The 21,584-nt window shown below is 34.0% G+C and overlaps 1 protein-coding gene across 1 annotated transcript in view; it reads left to right on the top strand.

Moving 5' to 3' along the window:
• The window catches only part of DACH2 (dachshund family transcription factor 2), a 798,949-nt gene extending 777,719 nt beyond the window's left edge, over positions 1-21,230 (top strand). The window contains exons 11-13 of the mRNA XM_043897104.1: positions 6,197-6,343; positions 8,936-9,001; positions 20,332-21,230. Of these exons, the coding sequence (XP_043753039.1) occupies positions 6,197-6,343; positions 8,936-9,001; positions 20,332-20,336 (218 nt within the window). The 3' untranslated portion in view covers positions 20,337-21,230. The remainder of the gene's footprint in view (positions 1-6,196; positions 6,344-8,935; positions 9,002-20,331) is intronic.
• Positions 21,231-21,584: the final 354 nt, after the last annotated feature.

Raw genomic sequence — 21,584 nt, 5'->3', positions numbered from 1 at the left:
GCATGTGAAATGAGTACAGTTATCTGGTTGAATGAACATTCTTTGGCATTGCCCTTCTTTGGGATTGGAATGAAAATATCTTTTCAAGTCCTATGACCACATTTGTGTTTTCCAAATTTTCCAACATATTGAGTACAACACTTTACCAGCATCATGTTTTAGGATTTGAAATAGTTCAGCTGGAATTCCATCACCTCCACTAACTTTGTTCATAGTAATGCTTCCTAAGGCCCACTTGACTTCACATTCCAGAGTATCTGGCTCTAGGTGAATGACCACACCATCATGGTTATCCAGGTCATTAAGATATTTTGTGTAGTTCTGTGTATTCCTGTCACTTAATCTCCTTTGCTTCTGTTAGATCCTTACTTTTTTGTCATTTATCATGCCTAACCTTGCATGATAGCTCCAGTTTTCTTGAAGGGATCTCTAGTCTTTCCTTTTTTATTGTTTTACTTTATGTCTTTGCATTGCTCATTGAAAAGGTCCTCTTATCTCTCCTTGGTATTCTCTGGAACTCTGCATTCAGTTGCATATATTTTTCTGTTTCTCCCTTGCCTTTTGCTTCCTATCTTTCCTCAGCTATTTGTACAGCCTCCTCAGACAACCACTTTGCCTTTTTGCATTTCTTCTTTGAGAGAGTTTTGATCACTGCTTCCTATACAATGTTCTGAAACTCCATCCATAGTTCTTCAGGCACTTTTGCTACCAGATCTCATCCCTTGAATTTATTCATTACCTCCACTGTACAGTCATAAGGGATTTGATTGGTCATATTTGAATTGTCTTATGGTTTTCCCTACTTTCTTCAATTTAAACCTGAATTTTGTAATAAGGAGCTTATGATCTGAGCCACAGTCAATTTCCAGTCTTGTTTTTGCTGACTTTTCCATCTTCAGCTGCAAAAAAAATACTCAATCTGATTTCTGTATTGATCATCTGGTGACGTCCATTTTTAGAGTCATCTCTTGGGTTGTTGGAAAATGGTGTTTGCTATGACCAGTGTGTTTTCTTGATAAAACTCTTATTGGCCTTTGCCTTGATTCGTTTTGTACTCCAAGGCCAAACTTGCCTATTACTCCAGGTATCTGTTGACTTCTTACTTTTGCATTCCAATCTGCTATAACAAAAAGAACATCTCTTTTTTTTTGTTGTTGTTGTTATTATTTTTAGGTCTTGTAGGTCTTCATAGAACCAGTCAACTTCAATTTCTTCAGCATTGGTGATTGGGGAATAGACTTGATTACTGTGATGTTGAATGGTTTGGTTTGGAAATTAACAAAGATTCTGTCATTTTTGAGACTGCACCCAAGTAATGCATTTTAACCTGTTTTGTTGACTATGAGAGTTACTAAATTTCTTCTAAGGATTCTTGCCCGCAGCAGTAGATGTAATGGTCATCTGAATTGAATTCACCTGTTCCCACCCAGTTTAGTTCACTGATTCCTAAGATGTTGATGTTCACTCTTGTCATCTCCTACCTGAACACATCCAACTTGCCTTGATTTATGGACATAACATTCCAGGTCCCTATACAATACTGTTCTTTATATCATCAGACTTTACTTTCACCACCAGATACATCCAGAACTGAGTGTCGCTTCCACTTTGACCCAGCTGCATCATTCTTTCTGGAGCTATTCTCTAACCCCTTCATGGATTACAGCCTTGTCATGGCAAGGGGGATTGTATAGCTCAATGAAGCTATGAGCCATACAGTACAGGGCCACCCAAGTACCCCATGAACAGTATGAAAAGGCAAAATAATATGGCATTGGAAGATGCTTCCCCTCTCCCCCAGGTTGGAAGGTGTCTAATCTGCTACTGTTTAAGAGCAGACGGCAATTATGAATTATTATGATTAAGAGTCATAAAAGCACATTTCTTTTGTAGGGAAATTATTTATACAAAAGTAACAAATAATTTCGGGCTTCCCTGGTGGCTCAGTGATAAAGAATCCACCTGCAATGCAGGAGACATGAGTCAGGAAGATACCCTGGAGAAGGAAATAACAACCCACTCCAGTATTCTTGCCTGGAAAATCCCATGGACAGAGGAGCCTGTCAGGTTGCAGTCCATGGGGTCTCAAAAGAATCAGACATGACAGTGATTAAGCAACAACAAAAAACAAATAATTATATGTTTAACATAGTAACACTCACAAATTGATTTATGAAAAACTACATACATTAAAATTGACATCTAACTTTTAGGGATCTAACCATACTGATTTCTGTTTACTTCTTATAGACTCTTCAGGTCAGTCTTTGTAATGGATACCACATCTATTTTCTTTAAAAAATCCCTAGACATAGTAGATTTAATATTGGATGCATTATCAGATTTACCATGAAGCATTTGTATTTAATAAATTTAATAATTATGATATAATAGTAATACCACTACTATTAGTCTATTATCATTACTATTACTGTCATTACTGTCTCTTCTACTACTATCATCACTACTACTACTACTACTGTTAGCTAATGCTTATCATCTGACTGCTAAGTGCTAAGCACTGTTTTTAACACTTTACACCTTATGATGAATACAATACAAATTATTCCTATTATCCTCATTGATTTAGAGAAACTATCTTCTTCATCTCTATGAATCTCAACATCATCATCTATTACTGGATGATCACTTAACTTCCTTTCTACCTGACCAAATACCTCGTATCCAGTGATCCTACTTTTGCTGACAAAGTATGAACTCTATTTGAAGTCATATTATTGAAAAGAAAAAAGGAGAACATTGATATTAGAGTTAAAAGATAATGTCTCCTCGTTTATAGATAATATAGTAGCAACATATATGCACATATAAAGAACATATGTAAAATTGTATATATGCACATTTGTATATACATATATAGTATGAACCCCTGAGTATCTTTCTCCCATGAGAGTGATGTTTCATACTTGAATATTCTATCTAACTACCTTTGGTTAGATAGTTATTAGGTAGTTAGGTAGGTGATTCCTAGCAAGAATGTGTTACTTGATTTAGAAAAAGCAGAGGAACCAGAGATCAAATTGCCAACATTTGCTGGATCATCAAAAAAGCAAGAGAGTTCCAGAAAAACATCTATTTCTGCTTTATTGACTATGCCAAAGGTTTTGACTGTGTGGATCACAATAAACTGTGGAAAATTCTGAAAGAGATGGAAATACCAGACCACCTGACCTGCCTCTTGAGAAACCTGTATGCAGGTCAGGAAGCAACAGTTAGAACAGGACATGGACCAACAAACTGGTTTCGAATGGGAAAAGGAGTACGTCAAGGTTATATATTGTCACCCTGCTTATTTAACTTATATGCAGAGTACATCATGAGAAATGCTGGGCTGGAGAAAGCACAAGCTGGAATCAAGATTGCCAGGAGAAATATCAATAACCTCAGATATGCAGATGACACCACCCTTATGGCAGAAAGTGAAGAAGAACTAAAGAGTCTCTTGATGAAAGTGAAAGAGCAGAGTGAAAAAAAATGGCTTAAAGCTCAACATTCAGGAAACTAAGATCATGGCATCCAGTCCCATCACTTCATGGCAAAAAGATGGGGAAACAGTGGGAACAGTGGCTGACTTTATTTTTTGTGGCTCCAGAATCACTGTGGATGGTGACTGCAGCAATGAAATTAAAAGACACTTGCTTCTTGGAAGGAAAGTTTTGACCAACCTAGACAATATATTAAAAAACAGAGACATTACTTTGTCCACAAAAGTCCATCTAGTCAAGGCTATGGTTTTTCCAGTAGTCACGTATGGATGTGAGAGTTGGACTATAAAGAAAACTGAGCGCTGAAGAATTGATGCTTTTGAACTGTGGTGTTGGAGAAGATGCTTGAGAGTCCCTTGGACTGCAAGGAGATCCAACCAGTCCATCCTAAAGGAGATCAGTCCTGAGTGTTCATTGGTAGGACTGATGCTGAAGCTGAAACTCCAGTACTCCACCTCATGCGAAGAGCTGACTCATTTGAAAAGACCCTGATGCTGGGAAAGTTTGAGGGCAGGAGGAGAAAGGGGCGACAGAGGATGAGATGGTTGGATGGCATCACCGACTCAATGGGCATGGGTTTGGGTAGACTCCGGGAGTTGGTGATAAACAGGGAGGCCTGGCGTGCTGCAGTTCATGGGGGTGCAAAGAATCAGACTGGACTGGGCGACTGAACTGAACTGAGTAATATTATTTACACATTAAATACTTAGAATCAAATAAAGATAGAGCTACAAGAAAGGTTGAAGTTCATCTGTCTTGGTCCTTGTCCAACTATCTGACCTCAGGCTTTGAAGCAACTACCTATATGATCTTTGGTCCTAAGGCTATGAGAACAACTGATTCTGGGATCTTGAGTGAATTTTGAGAGTTTGTTTGGAGTTTCTAGCAGGGGAGCACGGCTACTCGTATACCCTTGATCGAGGACCGGTTCTCTATCGGGGATGGTCGTCCTCTTCAACCGAGCGCACATCTTCGGGAGGGACGCACATGGAGCAGTGACGGAGGAAGGGGACACCCGCCTAACCAGCCAGATCAGCTGAATCAACCCTGGCGATCAGTGGGGTGACAGATGTTGCAACCAGATAGCCCTCACATCCTTGAGTGAATTTTGTAACATCTCAAGGACTAAGTTTCTTCATCTATATAGTGGAGATACCAATGTCTTCCTTATTGTGTTTTTGTAAGATTTAAATGAGACATAGTTCCAGAAAAATGTTCAATATATGAAAGGTCCTAAATAAATATAGTTATTATGTTTATATAATTCTAAATGTAATATATGGCATCATAAATTTCAAGGGAATTAACATATGGAATATTTTTCAATAAATAATTTTACTAGAAGCAAAATTTTGTCTTATCATGGACATTAAATTATACATTAATTTGAATAAATCTATGTTTTTGAGTTAAATGATTTACCGAATGCTTTATTTTAATGATAATTAAGTATAATTATAATAGTAAGGTCTTTTTATGTTCAACCTTATTTAGCAGCTTTTTTTCGAAAATGGAACAGAAACCATACATTCTCAGTGTCTTTATTTCAAGATTTTCATCTTGTTATTACTTTAGTCCTCTGAAATAAGCACACATTTAATGAGTGACTGTTTTCAAGTTGCTGAAGGTGATTTATATGAACAGACATTGAAATGTGAGATAAAGCAATTGAAATTCAAATTAGCATCATATTCAGTTTACTGCAATTGAAACATTTTAAATGTATATGAATATTTTAACTTTTTAAATATCATATACTTTATAATTTTGCTTAATGTTCCTTGAATAATTTTCTATTGTCATGATATTAATACCTTAATTTTTAAAAACTGATTTTGGAAAAATGTGAAGGTTGGTTTGCTTAGAACCCTGTTAGAGCCCTGCTGTGTACCAATATAATTACTAAAGTTCACTAATTCTATTTGAGAAATTATCACAGATTTAAAGGTTTCAGAGTATAATAACAATTATACATTAGGGCAGTTAAAGTTTCTAGTTAGGATATAAAGCATTGAGAGTTGAGTTATAATTGTTTTCAACTCTTCATTTCCTTTACTGTTTATGAAAAATGCTATTGTGCTTTTATAGATTGCTTAATAAAATGATTGCTGAATATTATTCTCTTTAAAATATGTAGATAGGTTCAAATATAAATATACAGAGAGATGCAGAGTCTGATGATATGTGCATATACTTAAAGAGATAAATATTGTCCCTTAAAAGTAGTAACGTCTCAGAGAAATAGACCCTAGACATTGTAAGTTTTAAAAAACATACCATGTTTTGAAACTCAATGAATATTTTCATGATTTTTTTTGTATTTTGAAGTATATAAAGGAATAACCTGATGAATAATAAGAATACTTTTCTTAACAAATTTATAAAATATTTAATGTTATCACTAAATTCATGTAGTCAAGGTAGAACACAGTTTTCCAGTAATACCACCAACATTGTATAAATGCATGTGTATTATAGAGCTTACTTACTGGAGATGTGAAAGCAATAACAAATCAGTTATATGATTGAATACTCTTTGGTTGGGTCTGATGATAATTGGAATCAAAAGAAGCTAATCATACATTTATATATCTACCTGAATCTGTATCTATTTTTTATAATTCATCAAAACTGGCAACTTGATTTCAATGACCAAGCCTTTGAAAACTACTTCCCTTTCCATATTTTAGCTACCATGCAAAAGCGCCTAAAGAAGGAGAAAAAAACAAAGAAAAAGCTACAAGAAGCCTTGGAATTTGAATCAAAGCGCAGGGAGCAAGTGGAGCAAGCACTTAAGCAAGCCACTACTAGTGACAGTGGACTAAGGATGTTGAAAGGTAATGTGTGAATTGAAACTTCACAATCAGGGTACACAAAGGGGAGGGGGTGAGGGAGGGAGACGGAGTGGGAGAGACTTTATCCAGGAACAATTAATACATCAGGGCTTCCCAAGTAGCTCAAATGGCAAAGAGAACTGGGTTTGATCACTGGCTTGGGAAGATTCCCTGAAGGAGTGCATGGCAATCCACTCCAGTATTCTTGCCTGGAGAATCTCCATGGAAAGGGGACCCTGGAGGGCTACAGTCCACGGGGTCACAAAGAGTCGGACATGAATGAGTGACTAAGCACACAATTAATACATTAATTTGAAGCCAGGTGTTTTAGGTCATTAATTAAATCTGTCAAAATAATCCCTATTCTGGGAGATATAAATATAATAGCTTAGGAATAACAGGAAATCCTCCTGGTTTTTGCAGAAGTAATATTGATAACTTCCCTACACTTAAAATGTATTTTATCTCCATTCATGTTAAAATATGCTGATGCTTTGTTTTAATGTTTCATTTATTTTAATAAGCTTTAGAAGGCTGGCTCCTTTAATGTAGATTGTATCAGTGATGAGGGCTTCAAGAGTGCCTGGTTGAAAAAGAATGTTCTAAATAAATTACTGGAGCTCCTGTGAGAAGAGGTGCTTCTCATGAAATCTCTTAATTCCAAATTTTTCTGATTCTATTTTAAATTATGAAGCTCTACAACATAATTTTATCTCATAGACTATTCAAGTTCTTCTTTCATAGCATACTAACAGCTGGTATATTTAACTGATATGTGTATATAATAAGGATAAGCCTAAGAATTTTATACATACATGTACACATATTCCATACATGATATGACACAAGCATGAACTGAAAGAGTGTTTCTTCAAGTGCCATATACTAAGAATGAATAGAGAATTCCATACAAATGTTCAATCATATTTTTACCTCCTAAAAATTCAATTCCCTTTCTGCTGTGACTATCTTAAATCATTGTCCTCACAGTCAATAGAAATACAGAACTAGATTATTAGCTCATGACAGCCATGCCTCACTGACACACAGAAGAGAGAGGATAAATAATAATACATCAATATCTCATACTGTGGAACATCTTAGACAATGGGAGCCAACAATGGAGCAAATGTTCAGTACACTTATTATTTGAGGCTCTGAAGATGTAATTCTGAGGACTCTTGAATTTTATATATATATATATATATTTTAAATCCACCCATATGTGAATTCCACTGTAGCTCCAGTGTCCTCTGTTACAAAGGAAAAGTGTCTGTTTTTACAGCATGTGGGTAACTTGTATTCAAATCATTTCTTTCTCACATTAATCCTCGATGACATTGGATGATACATAGGCATCTGTTATCATATTACCCAAGGGTGTCTGAGCAATTTATATACAGAAATGGCCATATTAAGCTATGCTTCATGAATATGAATAACTTTTAGATAATCATATTTAAAAGTGAAAATAAGAAACCCATCTCCTTGTTTCCTCTCCTCAAGTTTTTTTGTTTATTTGTTTTAAACAATTCATGTATCTCTTGGCCCCAAGAGCCAGTACTAAATAAAGACCAGAAATCATAGTCTGTGTTTTCGTGTTCATGTACATTTACCATAGAGATAATCATCTATCACATTTCACAAATAGAAAATATACATAAGAATGGGGTAATTATATTAACTTTTTCCTTATTCCACAGTCAGGGCATGTTACCTGATAGTCTGAGGGGGTTTTTATGGATAGATTATTTTCCTGAGATTTATCTCTAGAGAGTAAAATGAATAAATAGGTATTTACTATATACCTGGAAATACATGCCCAATTGTAGAATTTAGCTAAGGTTTATAATCCTCCTTCTTACTGTTGTAGGAAAGGGGGCCCAAGAGTGAGCTCTTGCCTAACACTTGACAATGGATTATCCAAAGAGGCACAAGTTATTTTATTTGGAAGGGGCCCCCAGGAGAACTGCTTTGCCATGTGGCTCACAGTTTTGGATTTTATGATAGCTAGATTAGTTTTCAAGTTGTCTCTGGCCAATCACTCTTGACTCAGGGTCCTTTTTGGTGGCACGCACATCACTCAGCAAAGATAGATTCCAGCGAGAAGGATTTTAGGAGGTTGGTAGGACATATGGACTGGTGTTTCCTCTCTCCTTTTGACCTTTCCCGAATTCTTCCAGTTGGTAGTAGCTTGTTAGTTCTGCATTCTTTACCAGGACCACCTTTTGTAAGATAACTCATGCACGTGGTTACTATGGTGCCTGGCCAGGCAGGGAGGTTTCAGTCAGTGGTTCTCTAAACACTACCATTAAAAATATATTCATCCATCTCATTAGGACTGGTTCAAATGAATTCTTTTTGACGGCTGAGTAAAATTCCATGGTGTATATGTACCACAGCTTCCTTATCCATTCATCTGCTGATGGGCATATTGACATACAAAAAACAAAACAAAACAAAACAAAAAATCAAAATGCCACTCAAAGTCTCATGTTTACTATAGGGCCAAGACCCTGGCCAGCTGAGAGTTTATACTTAAAAGGAATCAGGAAAAATAGAATATACTTTAATCTTGAGTGTCACTTCTTTCAGATACTGTGCTTCCAGATATTGAAATAGGGAACACTGGAACTCCTCATGATAGTTCTGCTATGCAAGGTACAGTAAACAGCGTTCTTCTTTCTACAACTACTCAATATGTGATCCCAGAGGGTTGGATGGGGATGAGCTCCTTTGTTGATACTTTTCATAAATAAATAATACTTAAATAAATAATACATAATAATAATGATTAAATAATAATACATAAGTGATACTCTCATAATAAATAATAATACTTTTCACATAAATAAATAAAACTTTTCTTATTTCATGATAGGGTAAAAGTCTGTAATGTTTATTGAGACTATGTATTTAGGGACTAAGAATTTTACATATACAATGTGAGCAAATTTCTTGTATGTTTACGTGTTAAAAGAATGTACATTTATAAGTTAGGCATAGTCTAAAAATACAAAATGTGAATATAATTTACCTTTTTAGAAATGTACAATAATACACTTTTTAAATCTCGCTACTTTACTGTTTGTAAAAGACACTGGTACAATAATCATAACATATCAATATTTTCAAAGTATTCTAGGCAACATTTTTATTAATATTTAAGTTCTGATGCCAACTTTAGATATTTTAGAAACTGACTAAATGTGAAAATAAGAGCAGGACTTGTATTTCATAATTTGTAGGATTCCCATAACTGCTTAGATCCTTTAAAATATTTAAAAGTATTTAAGGTTGCCACCACAGGTCCAAGGTAGGATTGAGCAAGTCTGAAGCATTTGATCCCTTGTGAATCTGTAAAACACAAATATAGACTGAGTCTTTAAGGAGTGTTGAGCTTGATTGGGCCCTCCTTTAAGTGAGATATAAGGTCATCTTTGGAACTGTAGAAGGTAAACCATCAGCAGGTTGTATCTTTATTACCCTTTAATTATCCTTTAATCTTATACTCACCATTCGTAGCTATTCATATATATATATATATATATATATATATATATATATATCTGTGTGTGTGTTTCCTCTGTCCATGGGATTTCCCAGGCAAGAATACTGCAGTGGGTTGCCATTTCCTTTTCCAGGGGATCTTCCCAACCCAGGGATCCAACCCAGGTCTCCCACAATGCAGGCGGATTCTTCACACAATGTAGGTGGATTCTGAGCCACTAGGGAAGCCCATGTATCTTTATGTATATCTATCTATATTATATATAAATTCCTTTAGTCCCCAGTAATAGCATCTTTCCTAACTCTGAAATAAACATAAATTTTGAACTGTCCTAAAGTTAGTTCATTTCAGTGCAACAAACAGATAATTTATTCCTAGAAGGCCAATTAGATGATATAAGGAAAAGTTACATTCACTATTTGGCTCAGTCCTTTATTTTAATGAAGTCTGCAAAGAATGGCTTTTGATATTAACTTGTGGTTAGGAGAGGGCACATTTAATATTTGTATTCAGTGAGCATAATTTTAATAAGCTTTCTTAGTTTTTGCTAGCTAAATATGAGAAAATTAGGTCTACTTTTAAAAGGATTGAGATAGAACATATTTTAAAGCAAGGGAATTAACTTTTATATATACTTTTCAAATTATAAGTCAAATATTCTAGCATTTGTGGTTAATATTTTCCATATATATGGTAAAATATTATGGTTAATAATTTTATTAAATATCTGCTTTTTAGGTTATGTTAAATAGTACTCTTGATAAATATGGTAAAAATGAAAAAGTTCACATTCCCATCTTCCTTAGCACAGTATATAAATATGATAAATGATAAAGTTCATCAATTTATGAAAAGCTAGAGTAAATGCCTTGTATTAATATGATAGTAGGTCACAATTTAATATCTAAAAGAAATTACTTTATGAGCAAAAGTTGATTTATTCTATTAACTAGGTGAATAGATTCCTGAAAATATTATCAGAATTAATCTTAAAAATAGTTCATTGAATCAATCAATTCAAATAATTATCAAAACATCCCAATAATATTCCTTTTTTGTTTAAGATGTTCAGAATTGAGAAAGTACTTTTATGTGTACCTATGAACTTAAAACAATGTATAATGGTCGGTGGACATAAAATGCAATTTTAACCATTGTTTTTCCTTTCTGCCTGATAATTTTGCTCTTTTGTGTTACCTTGGTTTTTTTGTGTGACATATTTTGATACTATTTTCATCTTTTTCACTTCCCTCCTTCTGGTTGGCGGTAGCTTGTTCTGTATTCTTTAACAGGAAATTTTTTAACTTGGACGATTATTTCCTAGCAATGTCTGTGAGGGTCAATTCATGCATGCTAATACAATGCTATTTTCACAACCCATCTCCATCACAGCAAACAATTCCAGCATCAGTGAAGTCTTTTTTCTTTCTATTGTCAATATCTCTGTTGGGTAGAAATCTGTCATTCACTTAGTGCTCTTTCTTTGAAAGTCAATTAGTTGCATTGTGACATGTCCTTAAGAGAGCTTAAAGAGGATTTGGAAGAATGTTGTTTGGATATCAACGGAAGTAGTAAAATCCTATATGGTTTTATGATAATTTCCACAAACTGCTCACATACTTCTATACTTATATGCTTTCTAAATCTCTTCAGCTTAGTTATTATTTTTATGCTTTGAGTATTGTTTGACAGACATGTTATTATGCATAGACCACCTTCTGATAAAAGGATTTCTGTATTCCTTATATTTTAGTGGGCTATATAGCAACTCCTCCTGTATACTATAAGGTGATCAAAAAATGAATACACACCCATTCTGATAGCAGTGTCCACTATTTCTGGAAGGGAAGGATGTATACTAATATCCTCCCACCCAGATTCTCATAACAAAGCTGGAGGCCTGCAAGACACACATCAACCATCTTATCAACTAATCTCCTTTTCACATAAAAGAAGCATATCGGTTGTCATTAAATGTACCTTCAGATCCATGGTTTTTGCAAATGACACTCAAATATCATTTGTGTAGTGCATTTTTGCTGATTAAAGCAAATTAAATTAGCACAACTACAAGTGAGATGATAAAAACTAAAGCCAAAATGCAGTACCCTTAGCTAACAAAGTGATATCTTCTCTTTACTGCATTCTGCCATTTAGTTATTATCCTATTGGAAATCTAATTATAATCCTTTTACTCCCTAGTCAAACTTCACAGTTTTCACAAGCTTAGCACTGACAAGTGATTTCATTACATTTGATTTCTCTTGCCAAGATTGACTTAACTTCACTTGAAGACCTAAAACCCCTCTGTTTCTCAGATTCCCTGTTTGCACATTATAACAACAGCTCCTTTAATTAATTAGCATGAACAGCAGTAACATGAACTGCTGAACAGAAAATAAAATCACTTTATGATTGAAGGGAGACTTCTCCTTTTGCATGTTTATACCTTATTTAACTTTTGTATGACTGTATTTCATCATTCAGAACTACTGGTACAGTGCATGCTTCTTAAATGTTAAAAACTGATATTATCATCTTAATAACAGATAAAATAAATCTAGAACATGAAGCTCCTAAATTTTGGAAAACAAATAGCCTTCATGAACTGGCTTTCTAGTAGCAAAATAAAATATTATTTTTGAATATTTATTGCAATAACATCATAAAATACAAAGGCACAGTGACACATTGCTCTCTTTTCTGCCAGTGCATTTGTTTGGGGAAGAAAACAAAATAAAACAAAACAATCTAGGAATTGTTTTTGCAAGAGGAATGTCAATTTCTTTGACTAATTTTCATATTTACTTTTTTGCCTACATGTTTGACAATGACAAAACATGATTGAACACTGGAATATGTTTTTAATCTGATATTTTTCAATAAATAGGATGGAATCTTAAATGATTTTTCCTTCTTTTTGATACTAACACACCAGAAGTGGATATTAAATCCAACCTACATGTCAAAAGTAAACCAAACTTTGGTATAAAAGATAAACCTATTAAACCTCCCTTTTCCCTCTGTGAACAATTTTTGTTCAGAAAACAAATGTGAGAGCTTATTCAAAGAATTTAAGCTTACCATTTTAATATATAATATCTATGATCTCATCTATGCAGTGTTTGGTGAAGATGTCACCGAAGAATTAAAAGAAAGGTGAATAAAGTGTTGTTTGACTGTAAAAGTAGAAGACACAATCTTGATGTCTCTATGTTAAAAAGAACACATATTTTATGATGTAATTTAAAATATGTATATATGTTTATAATACATAATTTTAAATAGAATTATACTATGAAATATATATATGAATGTGTCTATTCTTACTTATTTTCTCAAAATCAGTTTGAACTTTGCTCTCTCCTTCCTTAACCTTTAATACCTCATTATCTTCTCTCTTTGCTGCTCACTTGGTAACCTAGAACAACACTTTTCCAAAGATCTTAAGATGACATATCAATATTTATTGAAAACAATTACCCTTGAGCTAAATTGTCATTGAAGGATTTTATAAAGTATCAAGGAAAGTTATGGTAGGAGCAAGTAAAGTGGACTGGAAAAGAGAAATTACATGATTTCTTGCCACATATGTGATATGACAAGAAAAAGTAGAAGGAGAGCAGATAGAATTCCTCTACAGTCATTTCTACTAAGTCCCACCAGGGTGTGGTTTACATCTTTCTCTTTATGGACTATTTCCTTCCCTACCCTCATAACCATTAATTTCCCTCCCCTTTGATGTCTTGTACTGTGTTGGAAAATATACACAGGCACTTTAATATTCCCATTGTTAAGTGGAAGAGTTCTCTTATAAAGCAGAAATACATAGCTTGCTAGAAATTAGAAGGATTGTGAGAAATGGGTCCTCTTTCCTCTTAAATATTTCCTTTAAGAATGGGAGACTTTTACCACCCAGATAAACTTTACTGCAACTGCCATTATAAGTGGAAAAAGGCTGTAGCACACACTCCCACAGGAAAAAAAAATCCTAGCATAGCATCTTTATTTAAAGCAGTATTTTTTCCTTGTAAGATTCATTAAACAGGCTCTTTCTTTTTACTTTCTTTCCCACAAAGTATTTGTCTCTAATTTTCTTCATCCTCCAAAGGATCATTATTTTAACTGATTGTACTTCCCAACCCATATCATACTTCTTTCCTGTGAAATACTTGTCAGATTATAGCATATAGTATGCTTCTATTTCTTTCTTAGGATGATGTGACAAACATTACTTTGTACCTTAGGGCTGGTTTTCGTGGATTAGTTTACACCACTTACCACTGCATTGTTAAAAGAATATTTGCAGTGACTAAAAGTTGTCATGCTAATTATGATGACAGAAAATCTCATCTACAGATCTAAGAATTCCAGCTATATATCACTCACATAATAGATGAAAGTGTAGTTGTAGGGATAGAAAGATAGTGAGACTTACAAGGCAAAATAGATTGATCTGTCACTAAGCATTTTAGAATCTACAGGGCTAATTCATTAATTAACAGATCTTTCTGACTATAATCTAAGGAGGGTTAACTCAATGCACATAACTATTTAACCACTCACTTTATGTTCCATTCTCTTTACACATGCAATACAATTTTTTTTAGCTTAAGAGTCACCCTATCCCAGTTAGCAAGCCAGATACACCTGAGGAACATGCAAAAGGAAAACCTATCTTAAATTAAAATGTTAAGTTTTATTTTTTACTTTCATATTTGTATTTTACTCAAGAAAACAGCCAGCATTCTCATAGAAGGCTGTAATCACATGTCAATATTGTCACATCACTTAAAAATAAAATTATTATATTGCTGACATGCAAATATATGGTGGCTCTACACCAAGATGCTTATTACTCTTGGAATGAGGATTGATGCTGTAAAATTGGACCAAAAAGAAAAGAAAGGCACTACCTAGTATTTGTATAACCTGGTGAACTTTGTGCTATTTTTTTTCTTTTTTGGGGAATTTAATTTTGAAAGGTAACTTATGGAGTGACTTAATTGACACTTCAAAGGATAGATTCAGGCATGGCTATATCCAGAAACCCAAATCATAAATCCATTCAAGATTTCTCCCTTCCCAGTCTCCCTTCCCTTTGAAGACTTAGATTTTTTTTTTGATTGGCTAAGTTTTCCTGTTCTATTGCACAAAATGTTGCAAGTTCAGGCTTACTGCTAGCTCACTCATTAGTAACATATTCCATCAGAAAAAGGATCGTGTCTTTGTGCCATTATTAATACACAGATCTGCTAACACGATTATTTCTGTGTAATATTTAATTAACCACAATAGACTAAAGCCAACTATAATTTAATAATCACTTCCATCTTAAAAGTTTGCATAGATTGGGGTAATACTTAAAAATTACACAAATACAATCTCTCTTTTCTATCTGAAACTGTGAAGAGAAGCTTAAGTACTAATACAAAAAATTTTCTATTTGTGGCTAAATTCACATCACCATATTGGAACTAGACCTTAACAGATTTTTATTTAATTTTATGCTAGGATTCCTTTCTGTGGGATAGTAGCATAAAAGTTTATTTGTTGCTCACAGGAATATTTTTCTCATTTTTGATGGCCATATAACATTCCATTTGGAAATTTAATTTAATTTAAAGAAAAATATTGTTTAGAATTTTATACAGACCTCCTTCATGCTCCTTAATCCATTAACCTGAAAGTTTATTATTTACATATTTAATACTTGAACACTAGTAATAACCTGCATATTAAAGTTGGATACTACTTCAGTATTACAAACGGTTATTTGGACAAGTTCACCAATTCCTCTATTAGTTCGGGTGGAGAGGGAGGTGGGAGGGGGTATAAGGATGGGGAATACATGTAAATCCATGGCTGATTCATGTCAACGTATGACAAAAACCACTACAATATTGTAAAGTAATTAGCCTCCAACTAATAAAAATAAATGAAAAAAAAAATAAAGAAAGCATCTTTTTTATATGTTTTTCTTTTCTATTTCCCTATTCTTCCAAATTTAAGTGCTCTTACTTTCTTCAAAACAATACAAATGAGTGTCCTGTTGATCCCACCATTGATGAATAACTAAAATGAGTGAGTCAAAACTTGCAACTCAAATCTTACAATCCCCTGATAATTGCATTTCAATGGGAAATGTTGGAAGTGGTCATTTTTAATGTTCAAATAAACATTTAATGTTTTTACATCATTCTCATTGTCAATTTCTCCATATTTTGATTTCATATTATGATTACTTTGAGTTTTATAGTGTTTTTCTAACAATTCAGCATTAAAAGGAAATAGTTAAAAGTTATGAAAAGAAGAACATAGTTGTACTTATAAATATTGCATTAAAATTTCTCCAATGTACATCCTACACAAAACTGAAGTAAATTTGACTTTTTCAAAGCATTTTGTAACTTACGTACTTATAAAAGGTGGGTTATATGACCCTAGAATTTTTACTGCAATAGCATAGAAACATAAGCAGCTTACCTCTTTTACCATGGCATAATCTACAGTAAGAGATAGTAAAAGAATATGGCATTCCACATATGACATAAATGCTTAGAATGGCTTAGTATGCCTTCTAGCATAGTCAGCATCCCATGAATAGTAGTTTTTATATTCTCCTTTCCCTTTCTTTCTCTTCCTCGCTGGAAAGTAACATTCAAAACTTTTAGAACTCTTAGTGTAGCTCAAAATTTTCAGGTCTGCGTATTGAATACATTAAGTTTTATTGACATTTTAAACTCATCTCTAGGAGGCACAATGAAGTAGTGGGAAGAAGACTGGTCTAGTAGTCAGGGTTTCTCAGTTACTAACTGCTTAATTCAGTTATTAACCTTGAGAAGTCATTCAGCTACTCTGCTTTAATTTTAGTAAAATTATGTTTGCCTGATCTTCCTCATCAATAAGTTAAATCCATACTCTTTAACAAATATAAGTACAAGATATTATTACTATGCCTTATAAAATATATATGAAGCTAGGATTTCTGTTTGTGAATGTAGATTTTAGTAGGGGTGAACTATTTAGCATATAATTGATATATAGAACATCTGGTCTTTAGTATATAGTTGTGGTAAACATATTTTTATATTTTATCCCCATATGAGAATAACAGGGTATCCATATCCCTTTTGAGGATGTTTCTTACAAGAACTAGAGATTAAATAAAGGAGAAAATGGTATATTAAAGAATTAATTCTCAAAAATAAGTGAGTTAAATACAAATGAGAGAGATTGATACTCATTATCATACCATTTACAATAAAACGATGACTTGTACTGGTATTTTTTTTTTCCTATGGGATTGGTGTCCTTTTTATTTTTTCCCATTTATTTTATTAGTTGGAGGCTACAATATTGTAGTGGTTTTTGTCATACATCGACATGAATCAACCATGGATTTACATGTATTCCCCATCCCAGTCCCCCCTCCCACCTCCCTCTCTACCCGATCCCTCTGGGTCTTCCCAGTGCACCAGGCCTGAGCACTTGTCTCATGCATCCAAACTGGGCTGGTGATCTGTTTCACCCTAGATAATAGACATGTTTCGATGCTGTTTTCTCAAAACATGCCACCCTCGCCTTCTCCCACAGACTCCAAAATCTATTCTGTACATCTGTGTCTCTTTTTCTGTTTTGCATATAGGGTTCTCATTACCATCTTTCTAAATTCCATATATATGTGTTAGTATGCTGTAATGTTCTTTATCTTTCTGGCTTACTTCACTCTGTATAATGGGCTCCAGGTTCATCCATCTCATTAGAACTGATTCAAATGAATTCTTTTTAATGGCTGAGTAATATTCCATGGTGTATATGTTCCACAGCTTCCTTATCCATTCATCTGCTGATGGGCATCTAGGTTGCTTCCATGTCCTGGCTATTATAAACAGTGCTGCGATGAACATAGGGGTGCATGTGTCTCTTTCAGATCTGGTTTCCTCAGTGCGTATGCCCAGAAGTGGGATTGCTGGGTCATATGGCAGTTCTATTTCCAGTTTTTTAAGAAATCTCCACACTGTTCTCCATAGTGGCTGTACTAGTTTGCATTCCCACCAACAGTGTAAGAGGGTTCCCTTTTCTCCACACCCTCTCCAGCATTTATTTCTTGTAGACTTTTGGATAGCAGCCATCCTGACTGGCATGTAATGGTACCTCATTGTGGTTTTGATTTGCATTTCTCTAATAATGAGTGATGTTGAGCATCTTTTCATGCATTTGTTAGTCATCTGTATATCTTCTTTGGAGAAATGTCTGTTTAGTTCTTTGGCCCGTTTTTTGATTGGGTCATTTAATTTTCTGGAATTGAGCTTCAGGAGTTGCTTGTATATTTTTGAGATTAATCCTTTGTCTGTTGCTTCGTTTGCTATTATTTTCTCCCAATCTGAGGGCTGTCTTTTCACATTGCTTATAGTTTCCTTTGTAGTGCAAAAGCTTTTAAGTTTCATTAGGTCCCGTTTGTTTATTTTCGCTTTTATTTCCCATATTCTGGGAGGTGGGTCATAGAGGATCCTGCTGTGATTTATGTCAGAGAGTGTTTTGCCTATATTCTCCTCTAGGAGTTTTATAGTTTCTGGACTTACATTTAGATCTTTAATCCATTTTGAGTTTATTTTTGTGTATGGTGTTAGAAAGTGTTCTAGTTTCATTCTTTTACAAGTGGTTGACCAGTTTTCCCAGCACCACTTGTTAAAGAGGTTGTCTTTTTTCCATTGTATATTCTTGCCTCCTTTGTCGAAGATAAGGTGTCCATAGGTTCGTGGATTTATCTCTGGGCTTTGTATTCTGTTCCATTGATCTATATTTCTGTCTTTGTGCCAGTACCATACTGTCTTGATGACTGTGGCTTTGTAGCATAGTCTGAAGTCAGGCAGGTTGATTCCTCCAGTTCCATTCTTCTTTCTCAAGATCAAGCTACCAATGGTATTTTTCACAGAACTGGAACAAATAATTTCACAATTTGTATGGAAATACAAAAAACCTCGAATAGCCAAAGTAATCTTGAGAAAGAAGAATGGTATTTGTTTTGACTAATGTGTAAGTCAGAAATTTTTAGGACTAGTAAGACAAAGTCATTATAATTTTCATTAAATCTCTTTTTTATTTATTTATTTTTTTTGCAGAACCACCACATTATAAAAATAAACACTAGTCCAATCTGATAATGATTCTAAAACAATGCTTTTGCTTTTCTCTAGAGAAAGAGCAATCAAGTGTTACTCTTATTTTTTTTTTTTCCTTAAATCTGCCACTATCTTGTAATGGTCTACTTTTCAAACTCTCAGATTAGAAGCACTGTTTTTATATTACTGTACTAATATCTAACTGGACCTCAAAGTAGTCTCATTACTATTGCTTATTTATCACATTCTGAACATATTTCAGAATTGACAAATAACTGCATAAAATTAATTTGGATTGAACCTAAGACTAAAGTGGACCATTGACCAGCCTGAGTTATCTCTCTCTTATTCAAGTTAGGATAACATGATCTTTTAGATGTGATTTTATTTTAGTACCAAATAAAGTAATGCCCATTTACAAATTAGAAGCATATCACTTATTAAATAAATTTCAAGAAAATAGAAATGTATTACTTAGCAGGGTAAATCATTTATAAAATATTGGCATTTGTTCATGAATAAGTTAGCTACCCACAAAAAGAAAGATTTAGTAGCTCAAAATATGCCTGTGATGAAGCCTAGTAGTTCTTAAGGCAGTCCCTTTGTTTATATTATATAAGTGAATAAGATTTGAGGCAACACTTGGAAGAAAATATGAGTCCTGGGTAGAAAAAATAATTTTCTACACTTAAATTTAGCCTTCAAAAATATTATAGACATGTTTCTTAGTAGTTGTTCTTTTGTTTTGTTTTTAAAGTGAGAGTTTGCTTTTAAATAACCATCCTGTTAGGGAAGGAAATCTCATCCTGAAAGGAAATTGCAATCATTAACAAAGATTTTGATTCAGAGAAAATGGTGTGAATCTTTACTCATGTTTTAGATTGTGAAAGGGAAATAAATATGTTTTTTAAATGTCTTGCTTATTAAGCTAGTGATGCATTTCACTGCAGGTTGTAAAACAGTAGAACATGCACAAGGGGCTCATAATGCATATTTTGGAGTTAGGGAATATCATTTGGGCCATTTTAATATTGTCAATATCACACCCAGAGTATTTGATTGAGCTTTAAATTATGCAAATCTACAATTTTGCTAACCTTTGTATAATTTTGCTTTTAATAGAATGAGGCTCACATAAATGAACATATGATATAAGGATATTTGTAATAAAGTAATACATTTATTGCACACAGCTTTATTCAAATCTTGAAAATGTATAACTCAGCAAAATAGTAGAAAGTCAGTTTGTGTTTTTTAGTGAAATTCATTTTGGATTTTTTTTTTTTTGGAGTAGATTTTGGATTTCATTTGTTTGAATGAAATTTTGACCAGGTTTTATTGTTTTTTCTGTGCAGCCTGAACACTGATGCCGGAACTCCAACTGACCATAGGCACGAATAGGGTGCTGTAGCAGTTACCTGCTTATCTAGTGTTGTAATTCTTTGAAATTCATACTCAAATTCTTAAAATATGGAACCATTGATTACTATTTGTTCATTACTGATGATTAGAACCTTGCACATACAAGAAAAACGTGTTAGAGAATGGGCTTCACAATGTCTAGGGAATAATCATAATGATGATTGAACATGATACATTACACTCTTATAACCCTTTTCTTCCATGCAGTTCATAGTGCTTCATAAACATTATCACATTAAACCCGGATCATCCTAGTGGGGTAAGTAGGTGCAAGAATTTTTAAGACACAGAAAATGCTATTTCTAAATGGTGTGACAGAAATGAAAATGCAGACGAACCCAGTTTAAGCTGTAATTGCTATGAAATAGCTTTATATTTGGATGACCTGAGATTTAATAGGAATTTATGTGAGGAGGTAATTCATATGTGCAAATAATCAATATTTATTATCATTGCATTGAAGATCACCTTTCTAAAAGAAACACACTGCCTGTAGAGTTCTCTAAGGAAACAGAGAGAGCTCTAGTTTGTAGGTTTTTATCACACCTAGTTCTTTCTTTGATTTGTTGATGGTAGAGCAAGGTATTTAATACCTTTCTTCTAGTTTGTTCCTTACATGTATAGAAGGCAACAATAAAAACACATACCTAAGCAGCAAAAAAATACCCCTTTATTATTTTCTGCTATCCTTCCATCTTCAATACTGTTTTCTCTTCATTAAGCTATCAACAAGTAAACAGACCAAGAAATATATATATAAATATAAATATATATATATATATATATATATATGGAGAAAGGCAGATATTATGGGTCAGTCAAATCATGGATATTTTCCACTGCTCACCCTCTGTCTAGACATGGCCAGATGCCTAAGCTGCTCCACTGATTAGAAACAAATGAGCCATTTTGCTTGAAATGCCCAAGAAATGGTCTCAAGTAAATTTAACTGTTTACTTAATGGATACCCACCAAAGGCTGGTGGCAAATACCTATCATTATGTTCATGCCTCCTAGGAATCTAATAGGACTTCCCTTGGGAAACCACCTGCCAATGCAGGAGATGTGAATTCAATCCCTGGTCAGGAAGATCCCCTGGAGAAGGGAATGGCAACCCACTCCAGTATTCTTACCTAGGAAATCCCATGGACAGAGGGGCCTGGTGCTCCTGGGAGGAGCTACAGTC

The sequence above is a fragment of the Cervus elaphus genome, chromosome X (assembly GCF_910594005.1).
Source record: "Cervus elaphus chromosome X, mCerEla1.1, whole genome shotgun sequence".
Lineage (NCBI taxonomy): Eukaryota > Metazoa > Chordata > Mammalia > Artiodactyla > Cervidae > Cervus > Cervus elaphus.
Note: the sequence above shows the minus strand (reverse complement) of the source record. Positions and strands in the feature narration are given on the sequence as shown.